The following is a 19,144-nucleotide window of genomic DNA, read 5'->3' as shown; positions in this document are numbered from 1 at the left end:
TGAGAGCGAGCTTCAGGTATAGACCTGTCTGCCTTCTGAGGCCCCTGAGCTGGGAGCGAGGCCTCAGTGTGGCATTCCTACCATGGCGCCCTGTCCAAGTGGCTGCTAACATCCAGCTAGTTAGCCACTGGTGGCAGTAGAGCTGAAGTATTTTCACATCTAACAGGATTCATAGGTACAATTTCTTCCCTAGGACAGGTTAAATGTCATAAAGAATCTATGGGTTATTTAATACTCTTTTCACTCTTACCAAATCTTTTAAATAATTAATTTGATAGGCAGAGTTACAGATAGGGAGGACAGAGAGCCTCCATTCACTGGTTTGCTCCACAGACGGCCACAACGGCTAGGGCTAGGCCAGATGGAAGCCAGGAGCTTCATGGGTCTCTCATGTGAATGGCAGGGGATCAAGCACTTAGGCCATGTTCCACTTCTTTCCTAGGCACATTAGCAGGAAGCTGGTTCAGAAGTGGAACAGCTGGAACTCAAACTGGAACCCATATGAGATTCTGGTGTCTCAGGTGGTGGCTGAAACCCCTACACCACAATGCCAGCCCCAATCTTACCCTAAAAAATAAATGAACTTTTGTTTGGAGAATCTCCTAACACAGTAACTCAAATTATACTTGGGGCCGGAGGCATAGCAGGTAAGCCTGCCATCTGCAGTCCTGGCATCCCATGTGTGCACTGCTTTGAGTCCCAGCAGCTCCACTTCCAATCCAGCTCTCTGCCGTGGCCTGGGAAAGCAGGAGAAGACGGCTCAAGTCCTTGGGCCCTCCACCCACATGGGAGACCGGGAGGAAGCTCCAGGCTCCTGGCTTTGGATCAGCACAGCTCCAGCCATTACGGCCATCTGGGGAGTGAACCAGCAGATGAAGACCTCTCTATACCTTTGCCTCTCTGTAACTCTGCCGTTCAAATAAATAAATCTTTAAAAAACAACAACAACAACAACAAAACTAGACTTTTAAGAAGAAATTACAAAGTGAAGCTGTATGTGGCTCAGGGCCATGATGCCAATATACAGTCCACTCCTTGGCCGTTGATGAGTCACTCCCTGCTAATGGTCACTGTCCACTTGAAGGCCTACGGCACAGCTGGCCTTGCTTTTTTGTTGAACATTCTCCCAAGTGATTTTTCAACTCCGATGTTTCACTAACTGCTCTCCCCTATAGAGAAAACAAATACTACTTATTTTCAACTTGTTGTTTCATTTCATTTTGCAAAAATCTGTCTAAGAGAAAGAAAAACCATTAAAACCCTATACCATATTTATATGAAGTTGAGAGGCTCTACTTTTTAACACTGATGTTATAATTCTGCCAAGTTTTGATTCATTTTTCTTAATAAACCCATTATAAATCTAAAAAAGAAAAGGGGGAGACACACATTTGGCACAACAGTTAAAACACTGCTTGGGATGCCTGTATCCCATCTTGGAATGAATGGAGTTCAAGTTCTGGCTCCACTTTCAATTTGTTCCTCCTGCTAATGTATACCCTAGAAAGCAGCAGTTGTTAGTTCAAGTACTTGAGTCCCTGCCACCTACTGGGGAGACCCAGACTGAGTTCTTTCACAGCATCAATTTGGTGAAATTTAGGATGGAAAACTTTTCCAACCAGTACTGTCCTGCCTCATCAAGTTAGGCTGAAAGGATGATGCTACTTAACAAAGCGGACTGTTGAAGGAGCATGATCAAGCAAAGCTGTCAATATTCTCATCGCTGGGCATCTCCAACAACACAGCAGCTCTGTGAGTGAGTAACAGGACAGTATGCCCCATCTAAGGATCACACATATGATGGTGGTCCTATGGGATCACAATGGAACTGAAAAAATCCTATTGCTCAGTGATGTCATAGTTGTCATGTTAGAGTGCAACACATTACTCATATGTTGGTGGGGATACTGCACTGCCAGTCATACAAAAGTACAGCAATACAATTATGTACATTGCATAATACTTGATAATAAACAACCGTTACTGCTTTCCCTACTTTACTTTTCATTACTTGGGAGTGTACTCCTACTTATCAAGAAACAAGCTGCCTTGCAGTGTGCCACAGCAGTCTAATATGAGCACATCTCGTTTATTGCATCTCCTGGTTGTACTTAGAGGCTGTGACAAGTTATTGACCTAAGCCATCCAGGTTTGTGTAAGTACACTCTACTCGTTTGCACAATGAGGAAATCGCATAACGACACATTTCTCAGAACATACTTCTGTTTTTAAGCTACACATGACTGTATTAATTCAGAATTTTCTTCATTTATTGGATCAGTCCTTAAGCACAAGAAACAAAAGCAAAAATAGACAAATTGGATTTTATCAAACTAAAAAAAGCTTCTGTAGAGCAAAGGAAGCCACGAACAGTGAAAAGATAAACCTAGAGAATGGGAGAAGATATCTGCAAGCTATACATCCAACAAGGGGTTAATAACCAGAATATATAACTCAATAGCAAAAAATCCAAATATTCATCTTAAAAATGAGCAGATCTAAACAATCTTTTTTCAAAGGAAGACACATAAATGGCCAACAGGTACATGAAAAAGTACTGAATATCACTAATCATTAGAAAAATGTGAAACAAAGCCACAGTTAGAACAGCTTTACCAAAAACACAAAAGATAACAAGTGTTAGGAGTTTGTGGAGAAAAGGGAACTTGTATCCACTGTTGTTGGAACTTTAAATTAGGACAGCCATGGTGGAAAACCTCAAAACCCTAAAAATCGATCTACCATATACATGATCCAGCAATCCAACTTCTGAGCATATTTCACAGAGAAATGAAGTCAGTCCTTAAAGAGACATCTACACCCTACAGTGCAGCACTATGTACAACAGCCAAAGAAATGGAAACCACCCGAGTGTCCATCAGCTGATTAATGGATAAAGAAAATGTGCTACAAATACACAATGGAAAACTGCCCGGCAGGAAAACAGATGAAATCTTGTCATTTGCAACAACGTGATGGAACTGCCTGGTAAGTGAAATAAGCCAAGCACAGAGAGACAAGTACCTGCCATCTCGTGCATACAAAGATTCTAAAAATGTTTATCTCCTAGAAGTTGAGAGTATAACTGGTTACCAGAACCAGAAGGTGGGGGAAGAAGGAGCATGGGAAAGGGAATGGTTAAGGGATACTAAGTTAGACTGGAGTAAGAAGTGCTAGTGAGGCTGGCACTGTGGCATAGCAGGTAAAGCTGCTGCCTGCAGTGCCAGCATCCCATATGGGCACCAGTTCAAGTCCTAGCTGCTCCACTTCTGATCCAGCTCTCTGCTATGGCATGGAAAGCAGTAGAAGATGGCCCAAGTCCTTGGGCCCCTGCACCCAGGTGGAAGACCTGGAAGAAGCTCCTGGCTTAGGATCGGTGCAGCTCCAGCTGTTGCGACCATCTGGGGAGTAAACCAGCAAATGGAAGACCTCTCTCTGCCTCTACCTCTCTCTGTAACTCTATCTTTCAAATAAATAAATCTTTAAAAAAGAAAAAAAGGGTGGAGCACTAACCTGTAATGCTGGCATCACAGGCAGCAGCTTAACCCACTGCACCACAACTCTGCCCCCTGTACAGGGCCTTTAAAGGGGAAAAGGCACTAGAGCTATAGATAACTGGAACAAAATCATAGCTTCAAAGACCCATCCCAAGCCTATTTAGTTCCTTCTTGAGCAAAACCACATGTTTAAAAATTTTTTGTGTGTGTTTATTTGAAAGGCAGAGAGACAGAGAGCTCCCCTGTACTGGTTTGCTCTCAAAATGCATGAAATGGCAAGGGCTGGGCCAGGCAAAACTGAAAGTCAGAACTTCAATCTAGATCTCCCAAATGAGTGGTAGAAATCCAGCTACTTGAGCCATCACCACTGCCTCCCAGGGTGCACATTAGTAAGAAGCTGGAATTGGGAGTGGAGCCAAGTATCAAGCCCAGGCACCCGGATATACAATGCAGGCCTCCCAACCAGTGTCTTAAACACTAGGTCAAACACCTACCCACTAAAAACAACTTTCTATTTCTATTATCCTAGATTAGGTCTTTATTATTTCTTTTTTTTTTTTTTTAAGATTTTTATTTATTTATCTGAAAGAGTTACACAGAGAGAGAAGGAGAGGCAGAGGCAGAGAGAGAGATAGAGGGAGGGAGGGGTCTCTCATCCACTGGTTCGCTCCTAATTGGAGCTGCACAGATCTGAAGGCAGGAGCCAGGAGTTTCCTTGGGGTCTCCCACGCGGGTGCAGGGGCCCAAGGACTTGAGCCATCTTCTACTGCTTTCCCAGGCTATAGCATAAAGCTGGATCTGAAGTGGAGCAGCTAGGACTTGAACCAACGCCCATATGGGATGCTGGCACTGTATGCAGCAGCTTTACCTGCTATGTCACAGTGCTGGCCCCTTTATTTCTTGACTAAACGTAGCAATATCCTCCAAATTTCTCTAAGCTAACTATTCAGGGTACCACATACTGTTATACTGTAACCATTATTGGGTTAACCTTAGAAACACTTCCTATTGCATCATATGCCTTGCATAAATTTACAACAGCATGACATTTAGTTGACCCACCTAATCTCACCTTCAACCACCTCCATGTACCTTACACTTTAACTAACTCCCTGTGCAGCAAAAAATCTTCTAGAAGCCAGCGTTGTGGCACAGCCAGCCTTCTATATGGGCACCAGTTTGAGTCCTGGCTGTTTCACTTATGATCCAGCTCCCTAATGTACCGGGAAAGCAGTGAAGATGGCCGAAGTGCTTGGGCCCCTGCATCCATGGGGGAGATCCAGATTAAGCTTCCAGTTTCAGCCTTGCCCAGCCCCAGCTGTTGCGGCCGGCCATTTGGGGAATGAACCAGTGGATGGATGATCTGTCTCTTCTCTTTCTATAACTCTGCCTTTCAAATAAATAAATAAATCTTTAAAAAGAAAGTCTTCCCCAAAGAGAGATCTGGCCTTTGCCCTTGGCTCCTGAGAAGTAATCTCCAAGTCTTTGTAACGTCCAATCTATTCGGATTTCTTTTTTTTTTTTTTTTTTTTGTACCTGAGGAGCCTTGGTCATGCCAGACAGCCTAAGCTAACAAAGAGATGCATCAGTGGGGACTTTGGGCCATGAAGTATCACCTTGACCTCCACAGCGGCTGAAAACTAAAGTAGCTCCCAAAATACACCGGACACCAAGGCTAGGAGAACTTCCATGATTGGCAGTCCTCTGGGTGTACGATTTCACTGCAGTGAGCAGTTAGTGCTATCCAACACTTCACTGGAAGATGCAGGATTGGAATTCTACTCGTCTCTGCCCTAACTGCCCCTGCGTTCACTGACTTTCATCTGTACCTCTTAGGTGTAATAAACTGTGACCATGAGCATAATAGTTTTCAGTGGGATCTAACAGTGGTTTTGGGGTCCCCCAAACTTGCAGCTGATATCAGAAATGAGGTCTTGGTGACTCCCTTTCACTTCTTGTTTCAAAAACATCCCTTCTATTTCCTTCCTCTGTGGCGCTGAGTCACACTATCCCTGGAATGCCCACCTACTTCCACTGCTTTCCAACAAAATCTGACCTTTAATTCAATGTGCACCTCAAATGCCACCTCTCCCACAAAGCCTTTGTATCTTCAGTTTTGTTAAGATATAATTCATATACCATTAAACACACCCATTTAAATGCACAGTTAAGTGATTTTTAGTAAATAAGGTCATTAATAAACAAGTTAGTGGAAAAATGTATTCTGAAACATCATGGAGGTCAGCATTGTGGTATAGTTGATGAAGCTACCGCCTGTGACACTGGCATCCCATATGGGCACCAGTTCATGTCCCAGCTGCTCCACTTCTGATCTAGCTCCCTGTTAATGGCCTGGGAAAGCAATGACAGGTGGTCTACCCAACAGTGGGCCCCTGCCACTCATGTGGGAGACCTGGATGAAGTTCCCAGCTCCTGGCTTAGAACTGGCCCACTCCTGGCCACTGTGGCCATTTTGGGAAGTAAACAAACAAACGGATGGAAGATCTGTGTCTCTCCCTCTTTCAAAATAAATCCTTTAAAAAAGGAAAAATTATGCATGGGTTTCAAAAATTTTTGCACCAAAATAAACTTTTTATTTTCATTTTACTTGAAAAGCAGAGAAATACAGAGACAAATTTTCTATTCCCTGGCTTACCCCCAAATGTCCACAATAGCCAGTGCCAAGACAGAGCTAAGTCAAGAGCCTGGAACCCCATCTGGTCTCCCACGTGGGTGGCAGAGGCTCAACTTCTTGACCCATCATCTACTGACTCCCAGGATGCACATTAGCAAGACGCATCCTAAGCAGCATCTTAGTGCCAAATGCCCACCCCAATTTTACAGAAATCCTTTGAAATACCCTTCATAATCACAATGTTGTATAAATATCACTCAAACCTAATTTTCCAAAAAAGAAACCCTGTAGCCCCAGCAGTCATTCTTGATTCCCTTTCAATCACAGGCTCAGAAAACAGTTGCTATAAATTTGTCTACTCTGGACTTTTCATTTGTCATACAATATCTGGTCTTTGGTGATTCCTTCTTTCACTGAACCTCCTGTTTTGGAGATCCATCCATGTTACAGTATGTACCAGTACTTCACTCTATTTGTTGTCAAATAACATTCCAATGTATAGATATATCATTTTATTTATCCATTTATCAGTTGATGGACACTGGGTGGTTTCCAATTTGGAGCTATTATGGGAAACGACACTAAGAACATTCATGTACAAGGTTTTGTGCAGACATGTTTTCCTATCTCTAAGGTATCATCCCAGAAAAACTGTCAAGTCATTCAGTCACTAGGTTTAACATTCTGAGGCACTGTCAAACTACATATAAAGTACGATATCATTTTACGTATTTCTAGTAAAGTATGAGGGTTCCAATTTCAACTTACTAAGACTTGTTATTAGCTTTTTGAATACAGCCGTCCTAGTGAGTATGATGTATTTCATTATGGTTTTCATTTGCATTTCCTTAGACGTTGAGTATCTTTTCATGTGTGCACCAGCCATGTACACTTGTTCCCTAGAAAAATGTCTACACAAACGCTTTGCTCTTTAGTTGTCAATTTTGATGAATTCCAATTTTCCTATTTTAAAGGTAGCACTACCTAACTTAAGATCATGAATAGGGGCCCGCGCTGTGGCACAGCGGGTTAACGCCCTGGCCTAAAGCGCTGGCATCCCATATAGGCACCGGTTCAAGTCCCGGCTGCTCCACTTCCGATCCAGTTCTCTGCTATGGCCTGAGAGAGCAGTACAAGATGGCCCAAGTGCTCAGGCCCCTGCGCCCACGTGGGAGACCCGGAAGAGGCTCCAGGCTCCTGGTTTTGGATTGGCACCTCTCTGGCCATTGCAGCCAATTGGGGAGTGAATCATCAGATGGAAGACCTCTCTCTCTCTCTGCCTCTCCTCTCTCTGTGTAACTCTTACAAATAAATAAATAAATCTTAAAAAAATAAAAAGATCATGAATAGTTACTCCTATCTTTTCTCCATTAATTTTGTAGTTTCAGATCTTACATTTCACATCCCATTTTGAATTAATTTGTGTATGATGTAGGGGTCCAAAATCATTCTTTTGAATGTGGATATGCAGTTGCCCTGAGATCATTTATTGAAAAAAAATAAATTCCCATTTCCAGCCAATTAAATTATCCTGTAAATTTAAGACTTTCTTTCTGAACTTTGAATTCTATTATTTTGGCCCACATGTATGTCCTTACAAGAGCACAGAACTCTCCTAAGCACTGGCTTTATAGTAATATTGAAATCAATTAAGTGTGAATCCTCTTTGTTTTTTCTAAGCTTCTTTTGGTCATTCTGGATTCCTTGCATTTCTTATGAATTTTAAGATCAGACTGTTAACTTCTACAAAATGGCAACTGAGATTTTGATGGGGGTTGAACTGCTTCTACAGAGAAATTTGGGGAGCACTTTCTTTTTTTTGATGTTTATATGAGGGATGGGGGAGAGGGAGGGGAAGGAAGGAGGGAGGGGACTGAGAGATCTCACATCTGGTGGTTTACTCTCCCAAATGCCCAACTCAGCCAGGCTGAAGCCATGAACCAGGAACTCAACTGAGGTCTTCCACATGGGTAAGCCATCACCAATGTCTCCCAATTTATGCACAGGCAGGGAGCTGGAAAGGGGAGCAGAACCAGGACTCTGGCTGGCACCATGGATCAATAGGCTAATCCTCCGCCTTGCGGCGCCGGCACACCAGGTTCTAGTCCCGGTCAGGGCGCCAGATTCTGTCCCGGTTGCCCCTCTTCCAGGCCAGCTCTCTGCTGTGGCCAGGGAGTGCAGTGGAGGATGGCCCAAGTACTTGGGCCCTGCACCCCATGGGAGACCAGGAGAAGCACCTGGCTCCAGGCTTCGGATCAGCGTGGTGCGCCGGCCGCAGCGCGCCGGCCTGGCTTCGGATTGGCTCAGCAGTGGCCGTTTGGGGCGTGAACCAGTGGATGGAAGACCTTTCTCTCTCTCTCTCCCTTTTACTACACTTGATCTTAGCCAAAAGGCCAAAAAGCGATGTCTCCTTCTCACTGTCTGTAACTCCACTTCTCCAATAAATAAATAAAATCTTAAAAAAAAAAAAAAAAAAAAAAAGGACCCCAATAAACACCTGCCAAGGCTGCCAAGGGGCCAAGGGGGGCATTTTGCCTGTTTAAGACTCACCTTATCACAGCAGATGTGGGTCTTTGCATAAATACACAGTCCTTTCCCAGGCAAGCAGTATAAAAGGACAACTGTCCACCACGCCAGCAGAAGGGGGTGCCAGCAGGAGGGCACTAAACCTCTTTTCAGACCCCCCCCCACCCGCTGCTTGCCAATGAAATGTATTCTTCACTCCTTTATTATGTTGTCCTGTCTACAATAAAAGTCTTTCCTGCCCTGACCCACTGTCTGGGTGCTTTTTTCAAACTTAAAAGTCTACAATCTAATGTTCAGGATAGCAGCATTCAATCTTTATTAAGTATGATGTCATCTATGGGTTTTCACAAATTCTTCTTATCAGGTTGAGAAAGTTCCCTTCTCTTTCTAGTTTAATTATTTTCATCAAGAAATGGTGTTAGTCAACTGCTTTTTCTGTGTCTTCTGAGATGACCATATGGGTTTTGCTCTGACAGTTGTGGCCATTTGGGGAGTGAACCAGAGAATGGGAGATCTCTCTCTGTGCCTCTGTCTCTGCCTCTCAATAACTCTGTCTTTCAAATAAATAAATAAATCTTTAAAAAAAATAAAGTCCATTTAGATTATTTCTTCTTGAGTTAGTTTTAGTTTTTTTTTTTTCTTTTTTACTTTCTAGGAATTTGTTCACTTCATCTAAGCTATCTCAATTTGTTAGAATACAGTTGTTTACAGCATTCCTTTATAATTCTTTTCCTTTCCATAAGGTCAATAGTGATACCCCTCTTTACTTATTGTTTTTAGCAACTTGACTCTTCTCTTAGTTTTGACTAGATTAATTATTTTAATCACCAAAGGCTAAAGGTCTATCAACTTTGTTGATCTTTCCTTGTTTCCTAAGAATTAACTTCTGACTTCATTAATTTTTTTCTTTCCTACTTATTTTCACTATTTTACTTGGATTTACTTTCTTCTTTTTCTAGTTTGTTGAGTTAGAAAATTATATTATTGGTTTGATTTAAAAAAAAAAAGTTTTTAAAGACTTATTTACTTACTTGAAAGGTAGAGTTAGAAAGGCAGAGGCAGAGAGAGAACAAGAAAGAGGTCTTCCATCAGCTGGTTCACTCCCCAGATGGCTGCAACAGCTGGACCTGCACCAATCTGAAGGGGCTCAAGTACTTGAGCCATCTTCCACCACTTTCCCAGGCCATAGTAGGGAGCAGGATCAGAAGTGAAGCAGCCGGGACTCAAACCAGCGCCCATATGGGAAGTCAGCACCACAAGCGGAGGGTTTACCCACGTATCACAGTGCTGGCCCTTGATTTTATTTAAATATAGGCATTTACATCTATAAATACTTTTTTTTTTTTTTTGACAGGCAGAGTGGACAGTGAGAGAGAGAGAGAAAGGTCTTCCTTTTGCCGTTGGTTCACCCTCCAATGGCCACCGCAGCTGGTGCGCTGCGGCCGGCGCATCGCACTGATCCGAAGCCAGGAGCCAGGTGCTTTTCCTGGTCTCCCATGGGGTGCAGGGCCCAAGCACTTGGGCCATCCTCCACTGCACTCCCTGGCCACAGCAGAGAGCTGGCCTGGAAGAGGGGCAACCGGGACAGAATCCGGCGCCCCGACCGGGACTAGAACCCGGTGTGCCAGTGCCGCAAGGCGGAGGATTAGCCTAGTGAGCCACGGCGCCAGTCTTATAAATACCTTCTAAGCACAGCGTTGGCTGCTTATAAATTTTGATACACTGTGTTTTGTTTTAATTTATCTCAAAGTAACTTTTTTTTAAATTTATTGATATGAAAGAACTAGAGAGAGAGAGGGAGACAGAAATCTCTCATCCATTGGTTCACTCCCCAGATGGCTGCAATGACCAGCTCCTGGCCAGGTCTGAAGCCAGGAGCCTCTTCTGGGTCTTTTCCAGGGGTGCAGAGGCCCAAGGACTTGACTCATCTTCCACTGCTTTCCCAGGCACATTAGCAGGGAGATGGATCAGAAGTGAAGCAACCAAGACTTGAACCAGTGCCCATATGGAATGCCAGCATCACAGGCAGTGGCTATACCCACTATGCCACAGCAGCAGCCCCTCAAAGTCAATCTTTAAAAAAGATTCATTACTTATTTATTTGAAAGGCAGAGTGACAGAGAGATCTTCCATCTGCTGGTTCAGTCTCCCAAAATGGCCACAACAGCCAGGGTGGGGCCAGGCTGAAATCAGGAGCCAGAAACTCCATCTGGTCTCCCATGTGGGTGGCAGGGGCCCAAGTTTTTGACATCCATTACCTTCCCAGGCACATCAGCAGGAAGCTGGATCGGAAGCAGAGTAGCCAGGGCTGGTGTCACAAGTAGTGGCATCACAATGCTACCCACCTAAAATATTTTTTAAATAGGCTATCTTTAGCTGTGTTTTTTTTATTGACCCCCCCCCCTTTAAAAAAAAAGATTTACTTATTTGAGAGGGAGTGTTATAGACAGTGAGAGGGAGAGACAGAGAGAAAGGTCTTCCATATGCTGGTTCACTCCCCAAATGGCCACAACGGTCAGAGCTGAGCCAATCCGAAGCTAGGAACCAGCAGCTTCTTCCAGGTCTCCCATGTGGGTGCAGGGGCCCAAGCGCTTGGGCCACCCTCCACTGCTTTCCCAGGCCACAGCAGAGAGCCAGATTGGAAGAGGAGCAGCAAGGACTAGAACTGGCGCCCATATGCATTGCTGGCACCACAGGCGAGGTTTAACCTACTGTGCCACAAAGTACTTTCTAATTTCCTTTTTGATTTATTCTCTGACATCTGGTTACTTAGGCAAGTGCCGTTTAATTTCAATTTCAACATATTATACATTTTTTACTTTACCTTCTGTTATTGACTTCATGCTTCATTCCATTATAGATATAGGTTATACATTATGATTTACATCTTTCCAGATTAGGGCAAGCATTTGGTGCAGTGGTTAAGATGGGCACCTGCATCCCATCTTGAAGTTCTTGGTTTGAGTTCTAGCTACTCTGCTTCCAATCCAACTACTTGCAAATGTACACACTGGGAGGCAGATGATGGCTCAAGTACTTGGGTCCTTACCACCCATGTGGAGACCCAGACTGAGTCCTGGGCTCCCGGCTTCAGTCTGGCCCAAACCTGACTATTGTGGGCTAATGAGGAGTGAACATGTCTCTCACCTTTCAAATTAAAATGAAGGTAAATGAATAAAATTTTAAATTGGGGTAGGCATTTGACACAGCAGAATGCTCCTTGGGTTATCCACATCTCAGAGTGCTTGGTTTGAGTACCAGCTCTGGTCCTAATTCTGGCTTCCCGTTGATATACACCCTGGGAGGAGGCCTGGGTTGAGTTTCCAGCTTCTGGCTTCGGCCTGGCCCTGTCCCAGATGTTGTGCACATTTGGGGGACTGAACAAGTAAATGGGAGATCTCTCTCTCTGCCTCTCAAATAAAAAATATGTAAGAAAATACTTAGGAAAAAAGGGTAAACAAGTGAGTCACCAATCAATTCCAATTCTAAAATCTAGCCAAGCAAATAATCAAAGTTCTTTGATTAGAACTCATTCCTGCCCCTGCTAGAGAATCATTCTTGGTTCTCCATTCTGGATTATCCTGTGTTTGCAGCTGAGTTTCTCAGCCTGCTCCAGTCTGCAGAAGTTTTGGGCTCCCAAGACTTCATTTGTACTATCTCTGTCATTTTCATCCAAGCGGGTAGTAATGATACCAATGTAATTTCTTAAAAACCGAGTCTTCCATGAATAATACTGGAGTATACTCCATTAATGAAAAGCCACATCCGGGCCAGTGCCGCTGCTCAATAGGCTAATCCTCCGCCTGCGGCACCAGCACCATGGGTTCTAGTCCCAGTCAGATTCTGTCCCGGCTGCCCCTCTTCCAGGCCAGCTCTCTGCTGTGGCCGGGGAGTGCAGTGGAGGATGGCCCAACTCCTTGGGCCTTGCACCCCATGGGAGACCAGGATAAGTACCTGGCTCCTGCCTTCGGATCAGCGCAGTGCGCCAGCCGCGACAGCCATTGGAGGGTGAACCAACGGCAAACGAAGACCTTTCTCTCTGTCTCTGTCTCTCTCTCTCACTGTCCACTCTGCCTGTCAAAAAAAAAAAAAAAAAAAAAAAGCCACATCCTCCACCTTCTCTGCAGTAAGCCTCTTCTACCTTGGGCTTTGCTGAGTGATAACACCCGTAAGATGCTTGCATTCTTAGAGGTTCTAGCACTTTGAGTAAATAGTTCTGAGGGACCACCTTAGAACTTCCTGGTCGTAACAAGGTGTACAGCCATCCTCAGCGCCTATCTTCAATCCCACTGTCCTCGCTGTCCTCTAAATTCCATCTTTCCCCAGAAGTGCTTTCTTAGTTTAAGCATTTGTGTGCTACCTGAGGAAGCTGGGAATTTTCAAAATCACTAAGTTTTAGCACCTGTTTGTTTAACCTATCTCATCCTCTGCTAGCATTGTGTTACTCCCAGCAAAAAGAAACAAGGGATCACCTACAGCACTGCTTGTAAATCTTAGCCACATGACCCAGCCCATGAGGTACACTCACGCACCCTACTACAGCCAACATGGTCACTGAGCCTTCTGTAATGACAAGGATAACCTTCCCCGCCGTCTCCCAGACCTTCTCACTGTCCTCTGCACCCTCACCCACAGCCTCCTTAAAAGTCAGAATTCTAAAAGTTTCTTAGAAGCTCTTCAAGCTTTCACTAGATTTGCTTCAGTCCTTCCAGCTGCCACCTACTGTCTCATTCCAAAGCCCTTTGTCAGGTAGCATCCCACTTCCAAGACCAAAAGCTTATACAGTTTCCTATCAATGTATAACAAATTACCACAAAACTCAGCAACTTATAAAACAAACATCTTTTATCTCACTTCTGTGCATCAAGAACTTGGGAGAGGGGCCGGCACTGCAGCACAGAAGGTTAAGCCTCTGCCTGCCGTGCTGGCACCCCAAGTGGACACCTGTTCTGGCTCTCTGCTATGGCCTGGGAAAGCCAAAGCAGAGGATGGCCCAAGTCCTTGGGCCCCTACAACCACATGGGAGACTCAGAAGAAGCTCCTGGCCCAGTTCCAGCTATTACAGCCAGCGGCTGGAAGCACACACTGTCGCTCAAGTAAATTAATCAATCTTAAAAAAAAAAAAAAACTTGGGAGAAGCCTAGTTGAGTGGTTCTGCCTCAGCCTCATGAAGCTGTATTCAAGACAGCACGGGTGAGCATTTGGTGTAGCGGTTAAGACATCACTTAGTATACCCACTTCCCATATCAGAGTGCTGGGTTCAAGTCCCGACTCTGCTACCGGTTCTAGCTTCCTGCTAATGTGCACCCCAGGAGGCAGCAGGAGATGGCTCAAATAGTTGGGACTCTGCCACCAACATGAGAGACCTAAATGAGTTCTTGTCCTCACACCAACCCCACTTAGGCTGTCATGGGCATTTGGAGAATGAACTGGAAGCTAGGAGTTCTCTGTTTGCATCTCTGCCTTTCAAATAATAAAAAAATAAATAAATAAATTTTAAAAGCCCATGCCTGCACACCTCTTTCTAAAGAAGTCGCTAGAGAGTGGGGGTGGCAAGTGGGCATTCCGTCTAGCAGTTAAGCCACTGGTTATACAGCCTGCATTTCACATTAGAGCACCTGAGTTCAACACTCAGTTCCAGCTCCTAACTACAGCTTCCTGCTAATGGGGACCCGGAGAGGCAGTGATGATGGCACACGCAGTTGGGTTCCTGCCACACAGACAGGAAACCTGGATTGTGGTCCCCACTTCTAGCTTTGGCCCTGGCCCAGCCCCAGCTGTTGCAGTCATTTGGAGAGTGAACCAGTACATGGTAGCACTCTCTCTTTCAAATAAATAAGTTTTTTTAAAAAGATAATCAACCAAAGCCATCAAGATACCTCACTCAGAGGACTGCTGACATTACATGGACCTCTCCATAAGCTGCTTCCTAGTCCTCACAACACGATGGCCAGCTTCTCCCAAAGTGAGAGAGAAACAGGAGCTGCGAAGTCATTTATGATCTGGGATCAGAATTCTGACACTAACACTTGTAAGCACATTTTATTCATTAGAGTCACTAAATGTAAATGTAGTCCAACTCAAGGGGAAGGCAGTTGAGCTGCACCTTTTAAAGGAAGTATTGAAGAATTTGGGAACTTATTTTAAAAACACTACACTTGGGCCAGCACTGTGGCACAGCAGGTTAAGCTGCCACCTGAGATGCCGGCACCCCATGTGAGCACAGTGCAGGCTGCTCCACTTCCCAGCCAGCTCTCTACTAATGCACCCAGGAAAGCATAAGCAAATGGCTCAAGAGCTTGGGCCCCTGCACCCACAAGACCCAGATGAACCTCCTGGCTTCAGCCTGGCTGTTGTGGCCATTTGGGGAGTGAACCAACAAATTAAGATCTCTCTTTCTGTAATTCTGCCTTTCAAATAAGTAAATAACTCTCAAAAAAAAAAAAAAAAAAATCTTGCCACACCATAACACTCAGCTCCAAGAAGAGGGATTACAGTTAACAGTGAGCAAAGGGTCTCTCTGGCTCAGGTGGTAATGGTGAAGATAGTGAAAAATGATAAAATTCTAAATACATTTAAAGGCAGAGGCCAGAGAATCTGCTGACAAAGAAAGGGTAAAAGCTGTTGAGTATTATCAGAGTGGCATTCAGCAAGAATGACTTGGCCAAGATTTCTGGAATCTTCACATTTCCATTTCTTAGTTATGATCCATTTCTCCTTCTCTGTTACACATTTCTTTTTTTTTTTTTTATAGCCCCTAAAAGATGAAACTTCTAGAGGATTCTTTTTTTTTTTTTGGACAGAGTGGACAGTGAGAGAGAGAGAGACAGAGAGAAAGGTCTTCCTTTTTTGCCGTTGGTTCACCCTCCAATGGCCGCCACGGCTGGCGCACTGCGGCCAGTGCATCGCGCTGATCCAAAGCCAGGAGCCAGGTGCTTCTCCTGGTCTCCCATGGGTGCAGGGCCCAAGCACTTGGGCCATCCTCCACTGCCTTCCTGGCCACAGCAGAGAGCTGGCCTGGAAGAGGGGCAACCGGGACAGAATCCGGCGCCCCAACCGGGACTAGAACCTGGGGTGCCGGCGCTGCAAGGCGGAGGATTAGCCTAGTGAGCCAAGGCACCGGCCAACCACTTGATCTTCACACTACTGATCAGACTGTCCAAACCCAGCACATTCTTCCAATTTCCAGTCCCCTTTTACCTATGCAGTGAACCCTTCCCTGATAAACGCGTCAAAGTAATCCCCCAAAATCACACATCCCAGAGACCACTCACCTGGACTCAGTCCTGCCTTATTGCGGGGTAAGAGCAACCAGAACTGGGCTTGAGCCCCTGCTGACTTGACTCACTTCTTAATCTAAACCTCAATTTTCTCAACGTATAAAACGTATCTACCTGGCTGGATTTTGCGGAGTGCCTGCTAACAAGAAGGGGTGTAAAGTCTCAGAAAAGTGGCCCATGCTGAAGACTCAGTCAATGCCAGGCGTTGTAATTACCCGTGGATCTCTTTCCTCCCTAACACACCGAGAGCAACTGCACGGCAAGAACCCTGCCCTTGTGTCTGTTTTAAGCCTCGGTGTTTCATACCCCGGGATTATCTGACAGAGTCGCACAAAACAAGATAAACACATGGAAAATGCTTAGCACAGTGGCCAGCACAAAACGCTCCGTAAACACAAACCAGTAACTGCCCACACGTGTGCTTCTTCATAATGCTCACAGAGCGCCCTGGTTAGGGACAGACCGGGCGCGATCCCCTCCCCCCTCAAAGTCACTGGATCTGGGCAAGTAAGGCCTGCCACCTGGCAGGTTTGGGGCAGAGACCCTCGGGGAGGGAATTTCCCAGTGTGCACCCGTCTCCCAGTGCCTGAGCTCCCGAGAGAGCAAACTGCCTTTCCCCTCTCCCCACAGCTGGACACCCTGCCCGGCCTCGCCGCAGCCCCTGCTCCCTTCCACCCTGCTCCTCTCCACTCCTCCCCAACCCACCTCTTCAGCCTTCCTCAATCCCTCTCGCCACTGACTCCCCAAAGCTGGCCCTGTCTCTGCCCTCACTTCCCCTGGACCACCTCCACGTCCTCCCAAACTCCTCCGCCCTTTCGCCTCCGCCAGGCCCCGACCCTCGCCCCAACGTCCCACCTGCACTTTCCGCCTCTTCAGAGCCGCCGCGTCCAGCCACACGCCGCAGGCCTCCTGCTCTGGGCCTCTCCGCCTCATGGCCACCGAAAAGACCCCGCGCCAAGCCACAAAGGCGCGGACTCCGGACGCCTCTGGGCCGGCCCGGGACCGCCCCCGGCAGCATTCGGATCTCGCGCCAACGCTGGGGGCGGGGCTACGCCCCGGCCTCTCCGGACGCAGGCCCCGCCCCCGGCGGCGCCGCGTTCCTGCGTCAGGCCCGCCCCTTCCCCTAGGCCCCGCCCACCGCGCCGACCGTCGCGGGCCCTGGGGGCGCGTTACCGTGTCTTGTCAGCCGCGTGTTGCGGAAGCTGTTAGCTGAAGACGTACCCATACAGTTTCCTTTTCGCCGAACTGCATTTGTTCTAACTGTAACTACCCCGCGGCTCAGTCCTCGCCAGAGGAAGCGGAGGAGCGCGGGCGCAGGCCGGCCGTGGGGTCTTCCACACGACCCTCAGTGGTTGTCGAGGGTGTGGATTGCTTCCTTCGTCAAAAAGCAAACGCTGGAACTGCACGGAGGAGGGTGTTGGAAGCACTGGGACGGCGCGACCTTAGATTTGAAAGAGGACCAAGTGAGAACTTTGTGAATTCCGAAAGCCTCTTGGAGAAGCACAAAGTCTGCGTCCTGCCACCTGCGGTCTCCATAGTGGAATATTTATTGTTTATTATAAACAGTTGTATGCGAGGGCACTTCAGAAAGATCATGGAAAATGTAATTAAAAGATGTTCACTTTGGTGCACGAAGAGTCTGACGTCGGGGCAGGCACTGGGCTCACCGGTTAAGACGGGTTCCCTGCTTGTATTCCCTGCTCTGGCTCCCGACTCCAGCTTCCCGCTAATGAGCACCTGTGAGGCAGGGTTGACGGCAGGTGGCTGAGTACCTGCCACCAGTGTGTGGTTTGCAGCTCCTGGTCTGGGGAATGGACCAGCTGATGGGAGCTCGCTCTCTGTGTCTCTCCCAAAAAAGGCTGGGGCCAGCGTTGTGGCACAGTGGGTGGCGCTGGCATCCCTATGAGCACAACCTCTAGCTGCTCCATCCATCCACCTCCCCGCTAATGCACCTGGGCAAGCAGCAGACGGTGGCCCAAGTGCCTGGGCCCCAGTGTGGGAAATCCAGGGAGTTTCAGGCTCCTGGCTTCTGCATGGCCCGCCCAGCAGTGGCTGTTGTGGCCACTTGAGTGAACCAGCATATGGAAGAGCTTCTGTCTCTCTCTAACTCTGCCTTTAAAAAAAAAAAAAAAAAAAGGCCTGTGCCGCGGCTCACTAGGCTAATCCTCCGCCTGCGGCGCCGGCACCCCGGGTTCTAGTCCCGGTTGGGGCGCCGGATTCTGTCCCGGTTGCCCCTCTTCCAGTCCAGCTCTCTGCTGTGGCCCGGGGAAGGCAGTGGAGGATGGCCCAAGTCCTTGGGCCCTGCACCCACATGGGAGACCAGAAGGAAACACCTGGATCCTGGCTTCGGATCGGCGCAGCGCGCCAGCCATAGCAGCCATTTAGGGGGTGAACCAACGGATGGAAGACCTTTCTCTCTGTCTCTCTCTCACTGTCTAACTTTTCCTGTAAAAATAAATAAATAAATAAGATAAATGCCACATTAAAAATATATTTTTAAAACCACACAGTGTTTTTTTTGTTTTGTTTTGTTTTGTTTGTTTGTTTTTGACAGGCAGAGTGGACAGTGAGAGAGACAGAGAAAAGTCTTCCTTTTGCCGTTGGTTCACCCTCCAATGGCCACCGCGGCCGGCGCACTGCGCTGATCCGATGGCAGGAGACAGGTGCTTCTCCTGGTCTCCCATGGGGTGCAGGGCCCAAGGACTTGGGCCATCCTCCACTACACTCCCCGGCCACAGCAGAGAGCTGGCCTGGAAGAGGGGCAACCGGGACAGAATCCGGCGCCCCGACCGGGACTAGAACCCAGTGGGCCGGCGCCGCAGGCAGAGGATTAGCCTATTGAGCCACGGCGCCGGCCAAAACCACGCAGTTTTAAACAATACACACTTTCCATTAGCTTTCAATGACCTTAGTAATATGTATTGTATGTTTTATAGTATAAGATGCCCCAGAATATTATAGCAGTGAAGTGATTTTTTTTTAATTCATTTGAGGCTTTTTTTGCTTCCTAATTTTCCTTGATGCCTCATACATATATTAGTATGTGCTATGGAAGAAAGCAGCAATGTAAAAGGTAACATAAGGGGCAGGCATTTGGCGTGTGATTGAGTCACCGCTGAGGACATCCTCATCCCATACTGCACTGCCTCCGTTTGAGTCCAGCCCCACTCACGATTCCAGTTTCCTGCTAATTTGCACCCTAGGAG

The 19,144-nt window shown here is 46.6% G+C and overlaps 1 protein-coding gene across 2 annotated transcripts in view; it reads right to left on the bottom strand.

Moving 5' to 3' along the window:
• AUNIP (aurora kinase A and ninein interacting protein) overlaps positions 1-16,985 on the bottom strand; it is a 28,294-nt gene extending 11,309 nt beyond the window's left edge. For both annotated transcript variants that reach the window (XM_017346582.3, XM_017346583.3), the window contains exon 1: positions 16,794-16,985. In XM_017346582.3, coding sequence (XP_017202071.3) covers positions 16,794-16,871 — 78 coding nt within the window. In that variant the 5' untranslated portion in view covers positions 16,872-16,985. The remainder of the gene's footprint in view (positions 1-16,793) is intronic.
• Between the last annotated feature and the right edge of the window lie 2,159 nt (positions 16,986-19,144).

This window comes from Oryctolagus cuniculus, chromosome 7 (genome assembly GCF_964237555.1).
Source record: "Oryctolagus cuniculus chromosome 7, mOryCun1.1, whole genome shotgun sequence".
NCBI lineage: Eukaryota > Metazoa > Chordata > Mammalia > Lagomorpha > Leporidae > Oryctolagus > Oryctolagus cuniculus.
This window is presented reverse-complemented; position numbering and strand designations above follow the sequence as displayed.